Genomic DNA, 25,015 nt, shown 5'->3' on the forward strand with positions numbered 1-25,015 from the left:
AATTATTGATTGCATGTATGTAATCTATTTTGACACCTTCCTTTCACACTCTACGCATGCATGCAATGACAATATATTCTCCTGTAAAATAGATGATGTATCCAGTTAAGTTAGGCATGGGTATGATAACGCTGCGGTAAATGTTCCCATGTCAGCTGCGTGTAGTATCTAGAAAATTACATAAGGGAAGAGATAAATAGCGTTTCATTGGATGTTCAAATATGTCAACTGGCTTGAAATGTGGGTCTTTGTCACCGTCCGCCAAGATAAGCATCCGAACCCAAAATAGATGACAGAATAAAAACAATTGTCAGTTATTTGACCCATGTATAGAACTCAACTTAAATTATCTTAACTGGCCAGCAACGATGGCGAAAGTGTGGCATACTTTTCCAACTCTAGTGGTAACAATATGTATGGTGCGTATGTTTGGTTTATTATGAAAAACCTAGACTTATATAAACCCTAATCAATAACGAAACATAAATGGATAAGCTTATAGAACATTTCACTATGTTACTCTTATAACAATTCATTACGGACTTGCGAAGATGAAAATTAAAAGAATCGTACACACAATTTTTAAATTTATGTTGTAGGCTATTTATGTGAAAAAAAACAACAAATAAATGAATGAATGTGTGATCTTCCCCGTTGCATGGGAACCGCACTTCACTATACACGGCTGACTACTTCGCTGAACTTGAAGGAAACGGTTTTGAATCCTTGCACTGATTTATCTACAAAATATAAACAGAATTATGGCACTCACGACATTTGGCTTTCTTCGCGAATCTTTGACGGAACGCATTTTCTTTGAATCAGGGAAAAAACGGAGATCACTTCCAAATCATCCCGATGGGTCTCAGAATGGGTAGATCGAGTGAAATAAGTATGTGTGTCGTAAACAAGTAAAGGTCATATTCTTAAGAACGGGCCCTGCAATTTGAAGAAGAAGAAGAAGACTCATGGTGAATTATAACGCACGCATATCCACCCGTATGGGTGCTTAAGACGCGACAGAGAAAAAGAAAGAAGAAAGCAAAACTGAATGAACAAAATAATTATTGGTTAACATTGATGATTGCTTGACCCATAATATAAGTTTTCAGAAGTCTTTTGAATAAAGTGAGGGAAGCACAACAACTGAGTTATAGTGGTAATCCATTCCATAGGTGAGGAGCAGCTATATACTTCGAACGATATGTCACCCAAGGTATGCTTGAGCGATGTTCTTGGAGTAAATGCATATTACGTGGGCCGTCAATCAGTAGTCACAAACAAACATCCTCGTATATACATACACACACACACGCACACACGCACACACACTCACGCACACATACATACATACATACATACTGTAAAATATATGTACCATATGCATGACCTAACGCTCCCCTACAAATCTGGCACAGAGAGATGCTACTGGAATTAAATTGACTTAATTGCTTTCTAACAGCAATGTTTCATTCTTTTTTCCACCTTATTAATCAATTATCACCCAAGCTTGAATAAAAAAAAACATCCAAAGCCACTCAAAAACACAACTCGAAAAGATGTGTTTACAGATAATGCCATAATAACTAAGTGTTGGGTCCGGGAATAATTTAAAAAGATTGCTATAGATGGAGGCTTGCATTGTGTTTACAGAATCATAACCGGGTTACCGTGTATGTATGGATGCAACAGTTTATGTAAGCTGACATAATATATATATTATATATATATTATATATATTCTCCAGCAGGCTCACTACACATACTACATCTAAGTTCTACCACCCAAAATAAGCCTTAAAATAAAAATAAAAACTTTCAAACTTACATTTACTGCTACAGCCATACAATAAAAGACGTACGAACGTGTTGTAGGCCTTTCACTCAGACACTGTGTATTCATATTGTGTGTGTTAGATGAAAAACGTTTCGCGTGCTTGAGGCATAGCCAAATGAGCCCAAAAATTGTTTCGGCTTTCTGCCCCGCCATTTTTTGTAAGCTTAATCCATTGCGAAAGTTAAACATTTTCCCTATTTGCTAAAAGGGTTAAAGTGCTTGATTTGCTTCCGATTCGGACTCGGTAACAACAGGTAGGTAATCGGCACCATGCACTAAATGCTATGTACGTGGTACTCATTGTAACACGTACCCCAGTGGCGTAGGAAGGTACTTATGAGTGGGGGGGGGGGCTGAAGACTGATGGCCGGCCTGGGGAGGGTTTAAGGGGAGGGGTGTCCCCTTCCCCTTTGGAAATTTGTTGCATTTCCAGGTGGCCTCAGATGCAATTTGGTGCAATATAGCACACTTCAACACCCACTCCATTTTGTAAATATTTGTATTTTCACCTGGCCTTAGATGCAATTTGGTGCTCCAAATGAGATTTTTTTCTCATTTGGAAATGAAAAAGGGGTTTTCCGGTTCCTACGCCCTTGACGTACCCTAAGTTCTCTCTTCAACACATTTCAATTCAAGTCAAGTTTATTTATTGATGAAACCTCAAAATTTCGATATTGCTTGGAGAAGAATTTTGTTTCTCATGTCTTAATAAGCCAGTGGTTAAAAATGGTTTGTCGTCATCTTAGTGCGTCTTCGTGTGACATCGTACAGGTTTACTGCTGGTGTGACAGGGAATAGTGTCCGGGCGTCTCACGGACACTATTCCACGGGAATTGTGTCCGTAGGACAACTTTCTCGGGGGGAATTGTGTCCGGCGGACAGTATTATCTGTCCGGACGGACACTATTAACTAGGAAAAAACGTCCGTGTGTGGTGATTTTCTGTCCGCGCGGACAGGATGAGAGAATAGCACGGATAAATGTGTCCTACAAGCTCTTCTGTATGGAAACGTAGTGCAAAAACAACAGGACAGCAAGGCTTCTTTGGAATATGCCTTTTCATCTTAATTGCGTTTCTTAATGGCAGGATTTATAGAGGAACTTTAGACCAATTTCGCTACATGATGAATGGCTCATATATGGTCATTGATTTCTTGCATGATACTATTTGGACAGACACAAATGAATGGAAATATCAATTTAATTTAAAATTTATTGCAAATTTAATTCTCCTTCATGTTCTCTGCTGCATAAGATAAATACATTTCTAAAAAATGACAAAAGTGCTGCAAGACTCGTGCAACATCCTACGTCTATTGTGACATAGAACAACTGTATCTGTTTCTTTATTTTTAGTACAAGCTGTTTCAAATACTTTGTTTTATAAAAATCATCCAATTTCCCTTCTACTTTTAATACTAATGCTTGACAACCATTGACAATAACAGATAGCCTCACATCTAGAAACTTTTGAAATCTTGGCGATCTCAAGACAAAATGACATTCACATGGGAAAAAAAGGTTACATAAATCAAAGTAAACCATGCTTTGGCGTCCACAGTTGTAGCCTAGCAGTATTTGTTGGTCAGGCAATCAATTAAAGGTAGACTATTGTTAATCCAATTATAGACAGGCTGTGAATGTTAACTATGGTGAAAATACTTGGGAATTCCTTTTCATGTGATATATTTTAAGATTGGGCAATGCCTAGCTGGTTAGAAATGGTACTTGGGAAGCAATATAAAATCATATGGTATAGGAGCAGAGGGTTTGTGTAGGGTGTTTTCGTGTGTTCATGACATGTCAACCATCGAATCATGATATATTGCCTGCACAGTCAGGCAGTGCATTATTCATTAGAAGGTATTTCCAAACGAATATCTCACCATGATAAACACCAAAAACGTTTGTTGCTACGATGTATTGTTAATGGGCATAAAGGCCTCTAAGCTATATCAATTATTTTCAACAAAAATCAGCTGAAAGTTATGTTGCATTGGCTTCAAATATGCCAGATACTAAAATATGGTCACCTATGGTCAAAATTATTAAACTGTTTTTGTACCACCTGTAGGAAATTTACCTCACTGGGACATTCTGTCCTTTTGCATGTTCTTTTAAAATGTCTGAGAAAAATTTGGAGATTATAAAGACCTCAAGGAAAGTACTTCTTGATGTCACAATACAACTTTGGGGCCTACACAGACTACCTTCAAATGACATGCTGCTGGTCACACTAAGTATCAGGCTTAACATAAATACTGGGAAAGGAGGCTGTGTGAGAACCAGTTCTACTACACTCAGATTGTTTAGTGTTAGTCAAAGTATCTCAATGACTATTGTTCAAATGTTGGAAAAGAAAAAAAAATCAATTAGGGCTAATTGGGAAATGCAAGCTGAAGCCAGTAAGATCATATTTGTACACAATTCACACAACTTGGTATCAGTTAACATTTCTCTTGCTTTTGTCTACATATTTGGCCCACCTTTTCCTTTGACATAAAATAAATATTCTTTTGCACTAAAAGTTTGGTCTTGACACAGTCAACAGTATAATCACCTGAATCCTTTACTGGGGAGCATCCAAGACCAGTCAACACTGAAAATAAAAATACACATATATACACATACATACATATACATACATACACACATATACACACGCATACATATACACACATATATATATACAAAACGTACAAGTGCAGCTGTCTACAATAAATTATCCAGATTACCATTTTGTAAATAAAATAGCAGCAAGATAAATAAAACTATAAAACTATCTATACACATTAATTCTGAATTTTGATGTTATTGCTTTGTTTCTCAGATTATACCTAGTAGTTTCTCGAAGTAGAGAGTTAAGTTCGGTATGCAAAGAATGTCTGTCATTTCTCTGTATGCAATTTACACTTCTAATGAACTCATTTTTGGCAGCATTGTTTATAGTACTCATAAGAAAGTTAAAATCTATATTAAAAATTCTAGAACAATACTTTAAAAAAAAAAATTCTCTTATTATCTTTAATTAGTAAAAAGTGATACCAAGCAGAAACAGCATATATTAGGTGTGGTAAGATATTGGCAGTAAAAACTCTTTTCCTTACATCAACATGAAAATATGGAACTATATATGATAGAGTTGAGACTATGAAGTACACCCGTTTAAGTATTCTGCTTATATGACCAGTGAAACTTACTTTGTCATCAATACAAACACCTAGATATACTGTATGATGAGTGCGTTCTACTTCCGCATCTTTAATTGAGATTTTAGTTAACTTACATGATACAAGACCTTTTCCACGAAAACGGTTATTCAGTTGCAACAACTACATAATGCATCACAGATAAAGAAACTATATCCCAGTTGTTACTTGCCTTGATATACTTGAATGGCATATGAGGACAGCTGTCAAGTAGCATGTATGCAAAAACCAGACTGTGGTTTCTATGACATACTGACACACTTGATCTTTAGTAATACAGCAAGAAGTGACAAACAGTATATTCACAATGACAGATGCTGACACAAATGACCACTGATAGCCTGCTTGTACTCACTCAATGTGATACATAAAACAGTAAATATGAGATTTCTTCCAGCTTCCTCATCTTGAGATATCAAGTTTTAAAGGTTTACAAAATTTGACCACTGTTAATCTCCACAATAACAAAGGCCTCTTTTAGCCATGTGGTATACTTACAGACTAAATATGATATCTGTTCAGCTTCCTTTCTTGAACTTATAATTTTTACAAGGTTTTCACAACTTGAACCCTGTTTACCCTTTGACATCCACCCCAAAAAATACAGGATATAATCAATATGATTCACATACATACCAAATCTTACATTTTCCAAGCTTCCCTTCCAAAGATAGCGTGTTTGAAGCCAGGTGTCATACCGCACACACAAGTATTAACGCATACGTTTATTAAATCAGCAAACAAATTAAGCATTGATATTGAGATGACGCAATATGACAAATCATTTTTTTCTAACCCATACCGTCACGACTCGAGGTTTATGCTTAGAACTAACAACGAATGTATGCTATATCAAGTGAGCTGGCTTCCCTCATCTTGGAAAGATAATTGTTCTGCTTGTTTTAGCCAGTTTTCTGTTAATTAGTACCTATTTGTGTGACCAAAGCAAAGCATAGCAGAACAGAATTTAAAAAATTAGATGGTGAATGTAAAAATTCCATTTACCTGAAGAAAGACGAACTAACTGCCATTTACTGTCCTGGATGTGACACATGAGTTTATAGATTACAACTACCAATAGAACAACTTAATTTCCACGTGTGGTAAAATATATGCTTGTTATGTGAGACTTTTGTTAGAATTTTGTCACCTTAGAGTCCTTTGAACTTCACAATCAACAAAAACAATCCCAGGATTTACTTATACCATCATTCTGACTGGAGTTCTCTGGGAACATTGCTCTTGATTCAACCTTACAATGCCATTACTAAATGCATAATAAGATAATAGAAATACTAATTCTATTCAGTATACTAATTGTGTGCACATTTTCCTCCTTGCCAGGGGGAGAAAAACAGACCCTTTGATATATATGGAGGGGAGGAAGTGTGTGTGTGAGAGGGGGGGGGGGTTATGAATTGAATTGAAACCAATCTAGTGTGGTTTGAACAGAGGGAATGTGTGAATTAAATATTGCTTAATATAAGGACACTTATTGCCGGTTCCAAAAAGTGCTATCTGACGGCATTTATGCTTTGTTTTTCTTGTTGCTTGCTGTTTTTAATCTATGTTGCACATATAAACATACTTAAACTTTAAGCGGGATTTTTTTTTCTGGAATTGTCTATCAGTGGGGGTGGGGGGACAAACAATAATGATATGCATGAAAGAAAGAAACCTTTTTATCATAAATTATCAAGTTCTTGTCTTAACCACTGGTTGTATACTCAAACACCTGATCATCTCCAACCTCATCATATTCAGCTTGGATAGCCTCCCTTCCTATCCTGGTGAAATGCTCTGACCCTTGGCACCAACCTATACCTATACATAAAAGTTTAAAATTATTGACTGAATAGAGAAGTTAATAAGTAACCACATTCAAGCTAAAAAAATGCATGTTTACACCACATATCATATTGAAAAGATAATTGTGCATCAGGATCATTACTTTGGTAAGCTTTTGCGCAGTTGACTACAGGCTGCTTCAGCTTCTGTTTCGGTGCAACCTGTGACAAGGTGGTAGAGATGGTCCACAGCATGAGAGACAAGAACGTCATTGAGGTAATTCAGCCTGCAGAAAAGGACGCATGAATAGTAAGCATTGCTTCAAAGTTACAGAAATTAAATAGAAATAAATATTACTGTGAAAACATGATTTCAGCAATCATTACGAATGGGTACTTCAAATTAATGTATGTTGCAGCATTCGGTAATAACAAGGTGAAGCATTCAGACTAGCAATATTGTTTATTGCCACAAATGCAGATCTGATCCTCCATGAGCATGCGAGCATTCAGACTGTAGCAAATTGATCCCCCAATTGTGGGTCTGATCCACCGTGAGCATGTATGGAGTATATTCAGACTAGCATGTTGTTTGCCCTTGTGGGTCTGATCCTCCTTAACCATGCAATAATTTATACGATAGGACGTTGATCACCCAAATTGTAGGGTCTGATCATCCTTGAGCATGCGAGAATGCAAACTATAGCAAGTTGATCGCCCTTGTACGTCTCGTCCTACTTGAGCATGTGAGATTCAGACTAGCAAGTTGATCATCTCATTTGTGGGGTCTGCTTGATCCTCCTTAAGCATGCGATTATTCAGAGTATAGCAACTTGAACCCCCAAGTGTGGGATCTGATCCTCCTTGAGCATGCGAGCATTCAGATATACAGTATGGCAAGTTGATAGCCTATTGAAGTCTGTACGCATTCCTGTGTATTGTATCAAGGCCAAGCTAAGAGTGAGATCTGATCAAGTGTGACCTATGTGCAGCACTAAGGTCACGTATCGACGTAAGTCAGTGTTAGATTCAAATTTTCTGGCAGGACGGGCCAACAGTTCAAGCACTCATTCACAGAAAGTAAAATTCATGACAAGGCAAGGCTTAGGGCGATAAACTTACAAACAATGATATGACCAGAAGGACTGGATCCCATTTTTCAATAAAAAGTTCCTTTAAATGCAGTGCTTAACCATTGAAAGTATACATATCATTACTATATAGCACAACAAAAGTTTGCAACAAGTAGCGAAACATCTAAAAGCGTTTGGCTGAGCGATGATGATAGGTAACAGGTAGAGCACCTTTATCATTAATATTAATCAATATTTGTTTCTGCTTGAATTTTGAGAGTTGCTTAAGCACTACAAAATTTTGCTTGTAACTGCCAATGTATACCACTTAGGTTGGTATCAGTAACTGCATGATTATGGAGTGCATATAATCCCACTTTAATGAAATATTTAACACTTACTGTACTTCAAACTTTTTGAGTTTCTTCAATTGGTCATACAACTGCTTCGTGGAATTTGAAGAAAAAACTGTTGCAAACAGATCTCTGTTGAATCAAAGCAAAGAACACAATCATAGCACACTGGAAACTTACTTAACCATGAATTGTAAAAATAGGCCTGGCGGGGAGTCTTAAAAAACAAATTTCCAGAGGACAAGAAATTCGGGCAAAAGTCCTGAAAAATTCGGGCAGCCTAAGAAGAGAAACTATATATATATATATATATATATATATATATATATATATATATATATATATATATATATATTATATATATATATATATATATATATATATATAGCTTGCCCAAATCTTTTTCAAATTTTTGCCCGACAATTCATTGATTTTCTTTATTTAGCATCATGATGCCCGAATATTTCCGTGTAGCACCACCGTAAGCACAGCTCACGTGGGCTACCACGCTTTTTGCGCGATCAATTTTTTTTTCTAACTAGTCAACTGTATACCTGGACATCTCCGACATGAGTGTATATAAGAAACATTTTTCTTTTTCATGCTGGGGGGGGGGGGGGGAGTGCCTACAAGCCTAGAAGTACAGGTTTATCATACTCTTTGTTACATTTTATACTGTTTTATGAGACAAATTGCTGTCTCACCCGACACAGCGACATTATCCCGCCTACGTGTCGTTGAACAATGTATGTTTTTCTGGATGTACCTGAGTACTGTGTTAAAATAATAAATACGGTAACTAAATATGAGCTTAAAAAATATACTGTCCTATTTTTCCTCTTCAAAGTGATGTAACCATTTTTTCTTCTTCTAATTTGCCAAATTTTTGGGGAAGTGTAAATTTCTAAAATGTGAGATTATAAAATAAAGAATGTTTATATGCAACTTGCAAGGCCTCAGATGTGCCGTTTCCGGCAATCTGAGAGGCTTTTTTTGCCAACAATTTTCTTGTACGCTACGCGCCAACCGATGGTGGCGCTCCGCTTAGATAGTGTCACGGGAACTTTCGGGCACAAAACTTTCTGCCCCCCCCAAACTAAAATGGTCCCGTACGCCTATGACCTCGGCCCACAACATTAGGCTTCTGTACTCAATGTGGTACAATTACATATCATATATGCGATCGTTCCAAGCTTCTGAAATATTATGTTTAGAAAGGTGCGTTAGTGTAGGGACAGGTTAGAGGGGAGTGAGGTAACCGTTTGGCATTTTTTGACTTCAAATGACCTTTATGACCTCCGACAAAATCAAACAGTTTCTTTTACTCAATGTTATGCACTATCTTACCAAGTACGAGATCTGCCCAAGCTTCCAATATTGATATACCATGTTTACAAGGTTTCACAATTTGACCCGAATGACCTTTGACCTCAAACAATAAAATACGCTTCTTGTACTCAACAATGTACTCTTTTGCACAAACTATGGGATCAATCTAAGCTTCGATTTTTACAATGTGGGCGTTACAAAGACACGCACACACACGCCAGCATGAATGAATAGGTTACGATTATTATCAAAGCCAGGAAAGCTGCTCTTCAGAAGTTGAACATTAAATTGCAGAGTTTCAAACTGACATCACATAAAATTATCTTCTCAAAACTAAAACAAATGAAATTTAATTTCTGAAAACAATTGTCAGGAAACTGAAGTTTTCTTCTAATTAACTTATTTCCGTCTTTATTATTGTTGGCAATAATGGTTAATTTGTTAGGCCATTAAGTCGAAACCGATTTATTGTGTGAAGACAGCTACAGCACTTTACCCTCACATAAGCCAGCAAATACTCAGAACTGATTAAGTTGCTGATTATTTTTAAGGAAATTCTGGAGGAATCATGCCAATCCTCCTCCTCCCCCACCCCCCCCCCAAAAAAAAAAATACTGCAAAGAAATCTTACTTGTGCAAAATTCTTTAAGTAATATTGAATTGAATTTCTTCTTCTGAGGAAGGCCTGTGGTACTGTTAATAAGTGTGCACAGTACTTTCTCATTCACAGCCAATTCACTTCATACGGCCCAATTAGCCAAGAGTTTTCGAGCTTCCCTCCTCTTCGGGCATCCTTTCTAGCATTCCGTATGAGAACACTGGAACCAACTTCGAAGCTCTGAATAAAATAAAATCCAGCAGATATACGTAAACATCATAATACAATGCATATGTTGCCATTCATTTAATTACAACTTCAATGTACAACATAGCATTATATAATTACCTTTTATGGTGCCTATTATCCAAATTCTTTTTTTGCCGTTCTTGGGCTTTGCCAATATTTTCTTTCACAACACCTTTGATTATGTCCCGCGACTGTGACATGAGTTGAAAAACCCTCTCCCGCTGTACATCGCTGCAGTCTGTAGTAGGAGCTTCTGGTTGGACAATGTTGTCTTCAATGTCGACTGGTCGCAATGGCTCTCTGGATATATGAAGATAAATTAACATTCAATTATTCACAACACTTTGTTGACTGAAGAATAAATAAATTTTTATATATTTTATTTTCACTATTAAGACCATTGAACCAGAAATTTGAGTCACATCACATACTCAAACCAGCACAAATATAAAACCCTTATATATATTCTGTGCTGTTATAGGTCCAACTTGCATACCAGTCAATTATGATAAATATATAGTATATGAAAAACAAAACCAATGTCAGTGGCATTAATTGCATGTATCTTTTAAGTTAATGGGCATGCATTTACAGTTTAATGAATGTTCATATTTTGTACTTGCTGCAGAGTGTACCATATACAGGGTTAATATTTATTTGTTTAGATATTATAACTTAAATTGGGTTATTGATGGTCGTCTATTTAGCGTTTTTTCCCAGGACCTGGGATGTGTCAAATTAGATTTTATCGTACAGAGGACTGGTGTAGCTATGCAAGATTTGTCCAAACTCTCTTATCCCTGATTGCTTTTTCTCTGTATATGGCCTTAGCAAATTTAAATCTCTATTCAGCAATGGCAGGTTTAAATTATTACAAACCTTCCAAACATCACAGCAAAAGGTGAAAGACCTATTGAACCATGTTTGGCTGTATGGTACCCCATGAGAATTGAAGACAGCATTTCATCTCAGTCATGTTGGTTTTCATTGACAACCTTGATGAGTGACCTTTGCAGAGTTTGGTTGAATCTTTCATCAAGCCCATTGGTCTGTGGGTGGTAGCTAGAGGATTCTCTGTGGTCTACCCCTATCATGTCAAACAGGGACTTGTTCAGAGCATTAACAAATTCTCCTCTCTGGTCTGAGATGACAATTTTCATGCACCCAAATCTAAATAAATGGAAACATTTAAATAACTATTGTTAAAGTATTGATTACGAGTAATGTAATGAACTACTGGCATCTGCAGAATGGCTACATGGTTTAATCAGGAAATCATTTCAGCACTGATTTTAATAAAAAAGTAAGTTAAAAGCACTGACCATATCCCACTAACATTTCATTGACATTAACTTAAGAAACAACTTCTATAAATTTCTGTAACCATTTGGCCGCTTTCTGGGTCACAGTTAAAACAGTGCAAATGCAGGTCTGCATAACTAATTCCATGTAAAGTAGAAACAAAAGTAGATGGATATTTACCTGGCCATGGTTTCAAACAGAAAGTTTGCAACAGTTTTTGCTGTTTTGTTTCTGTACAGCAACAGCCTCTGGCCATTTTGAAAAATAGTCACATAGGGTTTATATGATGTACTTATTTCCATTGATGGTCTCTGGAAGGGGTCCAATCATATCCACACCCATCTAAAAAAAGAAGTAAAATGGCATTCAGAACCATACACAATCTAATCATACGAACTGATGTTCAAGTGATTTATATCTGAGTTTTGTAAAATGCTAAACATTCAATTTTTTTTATTTTTTTTATTGTAACTCACACTGGAAGACTCTGTTACCATTTTTTTCTTCATTACCAAACCTATTACTTACTGACTTGTCAAACCCAGCTGTTATATGGAAGTCCAATGGGAAATCTCTGAAGTGAGATGCAAGTCACATGCAGTGATCTAGCTGACAACCTAGATGGTAATTGTCACTAGGGACTATAATAGGCCTGGTAACCATTTTCATCACCTTTCAATGTGGGGTGGGGGGGGGGGGAACAGATGTATAAGTACCTGGATGAGTGATTAATAGTTAGTCAGAAAATTGCCTTGGAATCTGTCAGTGAGATGACAGGGTTACAGCTAACTGATGTAGGAAGCATACATTGGTACAACCTATACCTTGGTATCTATAAACATGATATTGTAAGCATTTAGAAATGTTACAAATTAATCTTTGAAGGGAATTTGCAGAATTTTTTTATATTAATGACAGAAATTCACACTGTAGGGTTACAGTATATGGAAGGAAAGACTTCTTAGTTATTAAAAAGTAGCAAATTTTACTTAAATAATAGATGTTGAAATAAGCATATGGGTTCATTGGGGATGAATTTTGGACAAAAGGCTATGGCTCTGTTGGTACTTTAGTTATGAACTGCATATGAATGTACGTACCTAGGACATTTTCTCGGATACTTCTTTATGACAACAATTCAACTACTGAACTCTGTTATGTTCATGTGTCATTCTTGCTTCATATCACAATTCAGTTTTCTTTTCATTTTGAAATTCATATAAGATAATTATGAAGTCCTATGTAAAGGTTTTCCTGTTGCTTTAATTATACGCAGCTAAAAAAAAATACCAAAATGTGTTCTTAGCGAAATTTGTGTTTATGGCTGCAGTACATGAAAATTCCCGACAGTACTGCGAGTCATTAAGTCTACTGAATGTACCACCATCATGATCATCTTTAATATATGCTTAGTAAATTATAACTTTAAGAACAAATGAATGAGCTAGATCTTTCATTCTCTGGGTAATCTCCACACATACTCCTTATACTCTTGCACTGGCCAACAAAGGGATGCAAACTTTAAGCATCGGTTGATAACTATGCATATGGTGAATGACATTGCAGTTACAATCATGCAAACAAATATTGCTTTTAGATGACAAAAAACAAAGTGATTTAGTGATAACTGTGCTGCTTGTGAACAGTATTTTCGACCCAGGCCTAGCATTAATAAGCTGAACGCATAAGGTGGTCCATATGTATTCCATTAACATGTAAGGCCTATGAGCTAGGATAGGTATTTGAAAAAAAAAACATGTTACACAACTTCCATTGCAGATTTCATCAAAATCAGGTGTACATGTGCCTCCTGCTGAAATGCAGATGAAAATAATACTTAGGTGGTGAAATTGTCACCACTTGTGTCCTACAAGGACTCTTACAGAAATTGAAATGAACCTGATATTTCTATTGATTTAGCCACCTTCTCAGATCCCTTTCTTTCAAATTAGGGTCTTATACCAAAATACTCCTATCATTTGGTCAAATAAGTTCATGATAACATGTGGGATAAAACAAAAGCAAATTTTTGTGCATTTTTATTTGCTCTTTTTTCAATTGTTTCTCTCAACAACCAGCTATCCTCCTGAATAGAAATTTATTCACCCACCCTCAAATTTGTCAAAGAGATTACACTAGGCCTATATTAGTTTTTTAGGTCCATTCTGGTCACTATTCTAGCAATACTACAGTATATCACCAAGCAGTGTCTACATGTGATAATACATTGCAAATTTAATATAAATGATATAAACTTGGTCCATGGAGCTATAATCCCAGGTTTATAGCTCCATGGTTTAACCTGCACTAATTTAATTGCATCATTGTTTTGTGCATATATTAACAACCTTAATTACTGTGGAAGAATGTTTAATGAATATTCATACCATAACCATGTACATGTTTGCATAATTAAAATATCACCAGCAAAGAGGCCCATTAAACTTATTAAAAATTATTAGCCAACACAGCTAACCTTCTGACAATGAAGTGATGGGCAGGTGGCCAACTGATTACCTATAGCATATATTCGACCTGCTGCAGTGTCTGTGCACATCCCGGCACCAATATATTAAAAAAATATGGGAAAACCTCTAAAAAGAAAGAGATAATAAAGTAACACTCATTAATTTAATTGATCCTCCAAATGGACAAGACAGGGACCCCCCCCCCCTCTCCCTTGCTACCTTGTGTTTTAACTAGTAAGGGGACTAATCCCAGGACATATCTTTCAGAAAATCTGAAAAGTCCTATCCTGAAGATTTTTTTTTTTTAACCTAGCAATTTCAAACACATAATCATGATTGCATGGGTACACAATACACAGCTGATATGTAACTGACAGCTGATCTGGGAGTTTTGGCAGTTACCAGAGTAACAAAAATTATACCAAGTAGGCTTTATTTCAGAGATTGCCAATCGGAGTGGCTTGAATTTGAATAAAGCAAATTATTTGCAAATATAGGGTTAACTCTCGAAGTCCTACTCCTAGGCTACAGTAGGCTAGCCTATAGTAGCCTAATACTATTCGTGTCTTGCCGACTAATTATGCATCACGATATTCTCTAACACTAATAAAGTTTAGACTTTTCAGTTCTACTCTTAGGTGATTACAAATAATAAAATATACCTATAATCTGCAAGGCCCAAATGGCCAATGCACTTAGTTCAAGTTATATGCATATCTATGGAATCATTTTCTTCAGTGGAAATAATTCCTAAAAGTTTTATACAAATAAACAAATAATACACTTACCGCCAAACCCTTCTTGTAAGCTTTAATTTTGTGGGAAGTTTGGCCAAGGGCCTATCTTCGTTGCCATGTGGGCCGACGTAAACTAGATCGGCATCTCCCGTCAGTCTTAAACTCTTCGATCTTCCCCTTATCGATCTTTCTAGATTTATCGTAGACTTTTCAGGGTACAGTCCTGACGAAAGATATTTTCCAATGATAATGTAGGCCTACTCGTCATCGGTATCCAGGTCAGGAGAAGTCATCTTGTAATATCAGATCGGGCTAAGTAAGTTAACGGTCTCAACTCTTAATGCAATTACTGTGCGTGCATATATGCAGCTACTAAGAAATTTTGGGCCTGCGACATGTAACGACGTAGACGGCACATTCGGCTTACTTCACTGAGTAAACAGCAGTATACATTTTACAGTAGAATGCAAATACGCATGTCACACCTAGAACGTAGAGCGGGAGATTTCCACATTTCCCGCGTACTGAATAAAATATATTAACTCTGACCAGGGAGTTTTTCAATAACAACTCCCTGCTCTGACCCCGGATTTGACCTCCATGCTCCGGATGGCGGGGAACTATCGCCGCCGCGTATCGGTTAAAATACATTTACCTTCGACCTACATGGTTGATCTTTCTCCAACGTTTAGAAATTCCGACCTTCCAAACAACTACCCTAATGGTAGTAACGATTGATAAGCAGCAGATCTCAGACAGACATGACTACTTAGTTCGGAAGATAAGTTTAACATTCATTATGCAGCCTTCTGACAGTCGACGATCGAAATAGAGCGGACAGCGTCCCTCTGGAGTGTAGTCTCAATGATAATAATAACATTTTGCCGCCTCTTCCCACAACAGTCGACACTCGAAGTATTATTTATACTTTAACCGAGTTTTGAGGGTGCATGCTGACCGATATATAACATTGTCAACCTGGTCTTCGCTAGTAAATTACCTCCTTTTAAGTAATAAGGGAACGTAGATAGGGCCAGAAATGTTTGTCACTCAACAGAACCACGTTAAAGCTCTTTGAAGAGAACCCGGACACTTTCCACGGTGGCGTAGAAAGCAAGGGAAAGTGTCCCTGAGACACTATTCACGCAAATGAGACACTATTTCCTAGTAATAAGTGTCCTACGGACGCCCGGACACTCATTACTGCCACACTGGCGTTCCATGCGATACTGGCAACCTTTGGCCTAAATATTGTCAACACTTGTGTTCGTGCAAGTCTAGGTTATGCTACGGTGCGGTAGGCTTTCGTATAGGTCTATCAGTATCAGTAATACTATATGTACAATGTACAAATACAACGTACCTTAAAGCGCTCATGAACGGCAATTTTATCTCAGAATTAAGATGAGAACTAGCCCACAGCGACCGCTTTATGAAGGTCAGTTAAGTCAGTCATTGTTTTATCCAACAGTAGCAAACTGGATATCAAAAGGGCTTAGGCATAACACCAAGCCTATGCTACCTTACTTGGGTTAGGCTAGGCCTAGACTTGTTTCTAGATTACTGAAGCCTAGCCTATGTTAACTGTTTTGGTGATTCAGTAGTTTCAAGGAATTTCGTGAAATACTACAGGTCAGAACACTAACGTCCACAAACAAATGTTGTCGAAGACAATATTCAATGCCAAAGAATCTTGAAGTTGAAGTCAACTGGAAGTCTCATTCTATATTGCTAGCCATAACTTGTAATGTACAAAGATATTTTCATGTGAACTAGGCTAGGCTACAATTTACAAAGTAGCCTAGGCCTACAGGCAATGAAACTGTTGAAATCTGGGGTGCCAGTACCTTGGTTTGAAGAATAGTCACAGCTTACATTTAAGATGTTTCTATGAATGCAATTGTTCAGTGCCTTCTACAAATTAAAAGTTGTTCCCTGGTCAGGACATAAAATTTGGGGATATTTTTTAGGGGACACTTTTATAATTTGGAAACAGCACAAGATATCCACAGACTATCACTGGAAAACTGGTCACCTAGGCTTAAACAAAGATCACATGTGTCGTCATGAAAGTACCACCACAAATTAAATCACAAAACATTTGGTCAACTTTTACAGTAATGTTTTGATCATTTGACATGACAAGGCCTACTTGTTCTTCAATTTGACACATGTGTGAACAAAAGAATACTAGGCCTATCCTACTGTTGTGAGTTACATAAAGTAAGACGATTTACCTTGGCAGCTACTGTACATCTTCAATGTTAAAAATAAGTTTTTAAGTACTATAGGATAGCCTAATTGCAAATAATTGTGAAATGTGAACATGATTCTTATCATACTACCTTAATGACATTGTTAAAATTGGCAATGTATTCCGGAGAAAGAAAAAGAACAATCTGAACAAATCTGAACAAAAGAGATCATACACACGACAGGGGTTCAGCACTTTTCCCAGACTTTCGTTAACAGGTCGTGGGATATTCACAAATCGTTTGATCTGCAGCTATTGATACATCTGCCTCTCCAGATTGAAATCAATTGCTTTCGTCCATTTTGTTCGATAGTAGCTATGACTGTGCGGCATGAGCTTGGCCACCTTCTAATTCAAGACAAGCTGGGTTGGGGAAATTCAATCAAAGAAAAACATTCAGCTTTGTATTGTTGTATATAGGCCTACACGCAGTTGAGGACGGCGAAGTCGTAAATCTACAAGATTTAACAAGCTGGAATAGTTGTGGATGAACAGCGGGTATAAATATCTGTATTGGTTTATTTATACTGGTGTTCATTTCCTTTGTCAAGAGGGGATATGATATTGAACGTGGGGGAGGGTGTGTGTGGGGGGGGCGGAGGAGGGTCCCATTTGTAGTGTTCAAACGATGCTACATTTTACGTCTATCTTCTTGTATCACGTGTATATCAAACACCCCTATCGACACGATCAATCAGTCCTGTCTCTCACCTTCTGTCATGCACTGGTGTAATTCCTGGCAAGATAACAGAAAGGCATAGTAAGGGTCAGAGGTCATCACTACTTAGAGAGTTTTGTGTCCCTGTGGTCACTTACATCCTGGTAGCAATAGAGAAAAGAAGCTAATAGATCAGAGACCATAATCATCTATTGTTGTGTCGTATTTTCCATCATCCTGAACATTATACCCTTCCCCTTGATTGATGTTATAAAGCTGTATTTATGTAGTGCAATATTTAATTCCGGTATTTAGATTGTATACTATTGTTGTGTATTTGACAGTATCCCAGTGATCTCCATTTTTTCTGCCATTGGTTTTCTTTTCTCTGTATGTTCATATCATTTCTATCTCTCCCCCTAGCCTCCACCTCCACATTTCTTCACTTTCTTCCTGTATCCCTTCATCTGTCTTTCACTCTCTCTTTTATCACCCCTTTCCTTCCCTCTGTTTATCCTGTATTTTTTGGTTTGCCGACTTCCCCCCCCCCCCCCATCCCCCAAAAAATATATATGTTCCCAAGGTTGATAAGTCTCCCCTTGCTAGTCCCAAGCACAACACACTTGTTTTGGTGAACGTTCACTACACTTGCGGATCAAGACGGAAAGCCCCCCTCCCCCCCCACACCGTACTTCCCATGTTTCAGGAATCGGCAAATGAAAGATTATTCAGTTTTCCCAAAGAGCTAAAAAAAATAGTTGTTCATGATGGTTGATTGATCGCTTACCAGTCAAAACGTCCCTTTACCAACGTCCCTGTTGGTCAAAACATCCCCATTGGTCAAAACTTCCCCGTAAGTCAAAACGTCCCCGTCTATCACATTCATTTACAGTTGTGAATATACATTAATTTTAAGTTATATTTTGGCTAAGTTATCGGCATGCAAGTTGGATTTCAGGCGCTAAATAAATCTGAAGGACTATATCGTTTAGGGCAGAGACGGGAAAGGGGGCTGGGGTCTTTAGCCAGAGTCCCCCTTCTAGACCATCAAAAAATAAAAAGGCAGAATAAATTCTGGAATAAGGTAGAAAAATAGGCAAACAATCACGATAATCAAAAATGTAAAGTGTCTTCAGAAAAAAAAAATAAACGTATGTGCTGTAGGAAAATATATATCACTTTCATCCAGCCCGTCTCGCATATTCCAAAAGTAACTGGTTGTATATACGTAAACAAAAAAAAATCTTTTTTATTCCCTTCCCTCAATATCGTATATATTCATTCAGAAACCAACTCGTGTTTAAAAAAATCCTATGACCCTACAGCTCTCTTGCATTCCCTTTTCTATTTATATTATCTTACCTCAGAAAATTATACTCAAAAATGTTTCCGCCCTCATAACCGGCACTTCCCACTCTTAAAAACTGTTTTTTCAGCCTAAACTTTACTTATCCTTGCTCTTTGATTTGAACTAAAAACATCCACACTTGCATTCCAACTGATTATAAAAGCTGGGACGTTTTGACTCACAGGGACGTTATGACTGCGGGGACGTTTTGGTCTTAAAAAAGCGGTGACATTTTGGTAAAGGGACGTTTTGACTGGATATCCAATGATCTTATGGTCAGACATACAGTAGGCCTATATATGGTTCTCTTTGTCCTTCATTGACGTCGAAGTTTGAAATTAATTAATCGTGCTAGGAATGTCCGGGCAATTTTTAAATTTCTCTGGCAAGACAAATAGCTTCCCCCAGTGTCCCTCCTGGTTGACTAGAGCCCGTACGCCTATATGGTCACACAACTAGTATAGAGTATGATCCATGCAGACAGCTAGTATTTTTTAAATTCCATCCAATTTCAGTTCAACTTTCGATGGACAATATGTGGTTGACTAGTATCAAGTTTAGAGTTGTAATTCGAGTCAGTCGTGATGAGCTGCAGGGGTAGCCCCATGGTGGGGCTGGGTACCCCCACCCCTCCCCCCAAACCCTGTTGCCGACTTTTTGGCATTTCGTTGGGAGCCTTTCGGAACAAGAAGCAGGATATTCAATTCTGGAGTACAGTAGTTCAGTGGAAATAACTATTAATTTATTGTTCATTCCATATTCCCTTTCTGCCAATCCTTTCTGAAGAGGGTGGAGCTGCCCCATATGGCAACGTCTTTTCCTTCCCTCTTACAGTTAAAGTTTCGTTATTTTTAATTCGGTTCACGTGGCCTGTGGCCAGGAGCCCAAATATCGGTAAATATACATATGACAAAGAAATGCTTTGTCTTTTCTTCCTGATATATATATAACTAAAATTTATATATAAAATTATAAAAAATACAGACTGTTTCTATACATAATTCATACCTAAATTGGCTGAAATACCAATTATTCACAAATGACGGACTTGACCATACGTTTGATACCCAATGTTGTAATCACTTCTGTCAATTTTTTCACTCATTCGCGTTTGTACTTTTGTAACACGAGTCAGCGTGTATCAGACTTACACTATTAGTTTCTTGAGCTGTAAAAAAATGTTGACTTGCGACTTCGGTTACAATATTTACTCCAGTTAGTACAAGACTGGTGCATCTGGAGAAGTTTGAAATACACTGTCGGGTTTGTTACAGTAAAATTGCATTAGGTTACTGCACTTCTATTGGCTAAACTTTTGATATTCGATAAAGCATGCATAGCTTTCCTAATGAGTGAATCAACTACAAAACCAGGGCACTCAAACAGTTCGGACTTCGGACAGTGTAGGCCTAAAAGTAGTCAAACCAGGGAGCTGCTAGAGTAGCAGCTCCCTGGTCAAACTAAATGCCTACGCCTAATGCAAAACTCGACCATAACCTGTACTGTACAGCCCACTAGTCGTGAAAAGTTCTTAACGTATATAAACAAACCACAGAGTTTTGTATCACACAACACACACGAAAAAGTGGTGTAATAATTTACCGCATACTACTGACACTGCCACAGACAAGAACTATGCAGGAATTTCGTCAAGGCCACCGCTCCAGGTACCCAAACCCGTATATTGTTACTAGCCATACGGGATTGCTATAAAATTACGTGACAACAGCGACGAACCAGTGGATGGCAGTATTGATATTATTTTGAATCGGGTGGTGTGAAGGACAGAATCTACGAGCGAGCCCACCTTTAATGACCAGCACCATTAATGTAGAGCTCTATGCATGGCATCAACCATCAGTCTTACTGACCGACATCAATTAGAAATTGATATCTTTGCATATTTGTCAGTGTGTACTGTACTTAAAAAGGTCTATGGACACCTATGAAGAACATTGTCCTAATCACTCTAATAGGCATTAGAAATCATCGATATTGTTGCAACTCCCATCAAATCTTTCTCAATTCTAGTTTTATTTATGCATGTAAACATTAGCTAATTATGCACATTGATGATGTTAAGGGAGTGACTACTTAATTTTCTTTTATATTATCCCTTTGTTTTCACAACTGTGGTTTCAAGGACATTGAACACAGGTTTGTGGCCTAAGGCAACCTTTTTGAAATATTTTATCTCTTCTTTGAAAAGAGAAATATCATATTATTCAAATGTTCTATGTGGGTTTTTAATTAGGGGATAACTTACTAAGGGCTAAATTAAAAAAATTGATCAGTGCAACACTCCACATCATAGTTTGAACATATTTAATACCCAGGGTTTCCAAGATTTATCAAAACTTCAAATATATATTTCTTGGAACAAAAAGAGCTTTTCAAATATTTCTCAACAGATTTCATGAGATTATCGCACACAACAAATGTACTGAATATGGGACAAATTGGCTACAGTATTGGTACAAATTGGTGTCCGTAGTAGACAATTTTAATCATTTATGAACCAATAAGCCAGGACATTATAACAAGGAGACCAGCTCTCCTGGCTGAATCCTTGTTTAACGCAGATTTTACATGGAGGACAGCAGGAGGAAGGACATGTCAAATGTCTTATGATATGTGTATGCAGTTTTTGACGTACCCATATCTTACAGTTACTCCGACTGATATTAGAGCAGTTTGCACTGTATATTATTTTACTTAGAATGAGCGGACGTTTTGGTTTAATGGTTAAAAGTGGTTGTGGTAAATGCAAGAGGAAATAAGCACTGATGCAAAGATACTATACATCAGCAAATTCCATATTAGTATCATCAACAGAAGCAAATTTATTCGGGACAATGTTTTTTTGGTCTTGTAGTTTTGAATTTTCAAGATGAGTGAAGAACCCTCAGTTGATGATCCTTTCTAATGTAATTTTTTTTTTTAACTAATAACTTGTTAAGATTATTTCAAATCAGATTGTAATGTCTTTATTATCAGGATTCTTCAATGTGAAGAGCCATGAGTGACACCCATCGGATCAGTCCCACATCCCCTCTCGGAGAGGTGGAGCATGCTACCTTACTCTCACATGACATAGGCAATATGTACTGCAATGAAGAGTACAGCAACATCACCCTGATCGTTGAAGGACGTCATTTCCATGCCCATAAAGACATCTTGGCTGCCAGGTGCCATTATTTCAGGTACAAAATATCTTACTTACGTGGAAATTCTGATGTGTACTGACATGTTATTCTTGAGTACAAAGCAGTCAGTGTTGAACAGCTTCATTTTATCTTTCGTCTTATATCACTACAGTTTTCCACTAAATATGATATAGTTTCTCAAAAATGAAAGATAAACAGGTTTTTGAGTTGACTGTGATAATTGAGTCCTTCCAGTTTGCAACTACACTGTCAAATCACATTGTAACAATGTAGGTCACTTTTAATTCTTTTCAAACAGTGTTCAGTAAAAGTGGATTTTTTGGTGCATTTCCAGAGCATAAATATGAACACTTTGGGTTAATTTAGGCTGAGCATGCGCTATGCATGTTGTAATCTCGTACAGTAAAACAACTGTCTAATCCTATAAGCCTACTTAATTCATCTGTGGTTAGTAGGACAGAAAATACTTGCCTAGGACTGTAAGCAGCTGGGTGAAAATGGTTACTATTATATATACATGGCAAATGTAATAAAATAGGTTAGCTGGTTACTGGGTTAGCTGGTTGACTAGGTTAGCTGATCTATCTTAAAAACATCTTATTTGTCAGTGCAGGATCATACCTTTATCTTTGGATAATTTATTGTTTTATAACAATACAAAGTAGTGTATCACTGGAATCAGTTTAAAAAGTCACCTTGTATTCCTGTGAATATTATAAATTCAACTGAAAATGATAAAATGGGTGTACATTACCGTAGCAGGTGGACTCATTAACATGTGGGTAGTGTGTGCAGGCACTTTTGAACGCTACACCTTGAAATTGTTAATTTTCTATTTCTAACAGAGCGCTGTTATTTGGAGGTCTTCGGGAGTCTGACCCAGAATGTAGAACAATCGAACTCAAGGACACCAATGCTCAGGCATTTGAGACCTTACTGAAATATATTTATATGGGCAGGGTAAACCTGCTGGACCTAAGAGAGGATATCTTGCTGGACGTAATGGGCTTGGCCCACCAATACGGCTTTGCTGAACTCGAGGGCGCTATATCTGGCTACCTTCGAGCCATCCTCAGTATTCATAACGTTTGTTTAATCTACGACGTAGCAACATTGTATTCTTTGGATTCACTGAAGCAGACCTGTTACATGTATATGGATAGTAATGCAGAGGATGTGATGGCGAGTGAAGGCTTCCTTAGTTTGTCAGAGGTAAGTAATCAGGGGTCCATGGTTTGCATAATACTATAACTAAGTTATCAGTAATATTTATTTTTCCACAGCAAGTCAGGGTTTCAATTCACTTTGTTATACTACATGATTCACAACACTGATCTTACTGTCTCGTACAAAGTAGTTAAATTTGTCTGAGAATGGTTTGGCCGTAATGATGATGGTCAAAGCTCTTATGAGGACATCACAGTTCAAGGTCATATGAGGTTAAATGGGGTGAAAGTGAAAATCTTTTAAAGAAAAAGGAAGACATGGCTCAAGAAATATACTTTGAGCAAATGTGAAGTTTTCATTGCACTTGATATGACATGAATACATTCTCAAATAGTTTGTAGAGGTCAAAGATCAGTATGGTCAGAACCTAAAGATTTATTATCCCTTGAGATTTTTCTTCGATGAGTACAAGATGATCGTTGTTTGCAGTAACAACTCTTTGCCAAGATTAATTGGAGCCTTTGCATGTTTCTCCAATTCTGTTTACTTTATTATGATTCAAGTAATTATTAAGAGGATTTTCCCTGCACGGTATTCTCATAAATCTAACAAAATACAGACCTCTGAGATGGATAAATAGCATTTAAGATGCGTGTTGTGTACTCTGAATGCAAAATATTGTCAAAAACTTCCCTGCATTACTATATCTCTCCTAAACATTTAATTACATATTCTACTGATTTTATTCACATACTAACTTACATAAATCTAGTAATGTAGTTTTGCTGTCCCTCTTTTTAACCTGAGCTCTCCCTCAATTTATGAAAGACACTTTAATAAACGGCCATTGGTTTGCAACATGTTTTATCTAATAGTCTGCTCTAAGGGAAGTCATATCCAGAGACTCATTCTATGCATCGGAAGTTCAAATCTTTAAAGCCGTCGAGAGATGGTCAGAAGCGAACCCAAAGGCGGACATCACCGAAATTGTGAAGGCTATCCGCCTCCCACTCATGAACTATGATGAATTACTCAAGGTGGTCAGACCATCCAACTTACTCTGCCCTAATGCCATCCTGGATGCTATCGAAGAAAAATATGAGAGAAAAGATGCCGACCTCAATTATAGAGGAGTCTTAAGTAAGTCAAATTCATCATCTTTTTCCATTTTACTGCCTTCTTTATTTAAAAAACAAAGTCAACCCATAGTGTACAGAAAGGATTTCATCTGTGGACGTACTGTATCCAGTAAATTGTGTATATATTAATGCTTTGGGAATAATATGAATATGCTGGGAATGATGAGATAAAGCAATGTCAACGAAAAAACAACATCTGCAGACAGACTAGATGTGGGTGTGTACTCATTCTCGTATTCCATAATACTTAATTGGCTTAATCACTCACCTGTCTCCCCTCAACAACTGCACTCTTGCTCTACATTATCTAGAGCCTTCGGTAACCTTTTAGCATCCCCCTCT

The 25,015-nt window shown here is 37.2% G+C and overlaps 2 protein-coding genes across 5 annotated transcripts in view; one reads left to right on the forward strand and one right to left on the reverse strand.

Moving 5' to 3' along the window:
* Window positions 1-2,615: 2,615 nt before the first annotated feature.
* Window positions 2,616-16,157, reverse strand: LOC139971433 (uncharacterized). Of its 4 annotated transcripts, none has more exons than XM_071977907.1 (7): window positions 14,992-16,157; window positions 11,916-12,077; window positions 11,313-11,603; window positions 10,533-10,733; window positions 10,218-10,424; window positions 8,306-8,389; window positions 2,616-7,118 (listed from the first exon to the last, which is right to left on the reverse strand). In XM_071977907.1, the coding sequence occupies exons 3-5, from the start codon at window positions 11,393-11,395 to the stop codon at window positions 10,340-10,342; spliced, it is 369 nt and encodes a 122-aa protein (XP_071834008.1). In that variant the 5' UTR covers window positions 11,396-11,603; window positions 11,916-12,077; window positions 14,992-16,157; the 3' UTR covers window positions 2,616-7,118; window positions 8,306-8,389; window positions 10,218-10,339. The 4 variants fall into 4 exon arrangements, with proteins under 4 accessions (XP_071834008.1, XP_071834007.1, XP_071834006.1 ...); XM_071977906.1 differs by having other exon boundaries at window positions 14,253-16,157; XM_071977905.1 differs by having other exon boundaries at window positions 14,212-16,157.
* Window positions 16,158-16,232: 75 nt separating this feature from the next.
* Window positions 16,233-25,015, forward strand: part of LOC139972175 (BTB/POZ domain-containing protein 9-like) — a 30,440-nt gene continuing 21,657 nt past the window's right edge. The window contains exons 1-4 of the mRNA XM_071979170.1: window positions 16,233-16,378; window positions 22,198-22,403; window positions 23,213-23,579; window positions 24,410-24,674. Coding sequence (XP_071835271.1) covers window positions 22,219-22,403; window positions 23,213-23,579; window positions 24,410-24,674 — 817 coding nt within the window. The 5' untranslated portion in view covers window positions 16,233-16,378; window positions 22,198-22,218. The remainder of the gene's footprint in view (window positions 16,379-22,197; window positions 22,404-23,212; window positions 23,580-24,409; window positions 24,675-25,015) is intronic.

Source organism: Apostichopus japonicus, chromosome 8 (genome assembly GCF_037975245.1).
Source record: "Apostichopus japonicus isolate 1M-3 chromosome 8, ASM3797524v1, whole genome shotgun sequence".
Taxonomy (NCBI): Eukaryota; Metazoa; Echinodermata; class Holothuroidea; order Aspidochirotida; family Stichopodidae; genus Apostichopus; species Apostichopus japonicus.

Excerpts from the sequence above, each read along its gene's own strand:
- LOC139971433 (XM_071977907.1), bottom strand. The coding sequence starts at position 11,395 with ATGCTGTCTTCAATTCTCATGGGGTACCATACAGCCAAACATGGTTCA. Across the intron at positions 10,734-11,312 it reads TTTGCTGTGATGTTTGGAAG|AGAGCCATTGCGACCAGTCG; the intron begins GTTTGTAATAAT and ends TCATATATCCAG. Across the intron at positions 10,425-10,532 it reads GATAATAGGCACCATAAAAG|AGCTTCGAAGTTGGTTCCAG; the intron begins GTAATTATATAA and ends TATTTTATTCAG.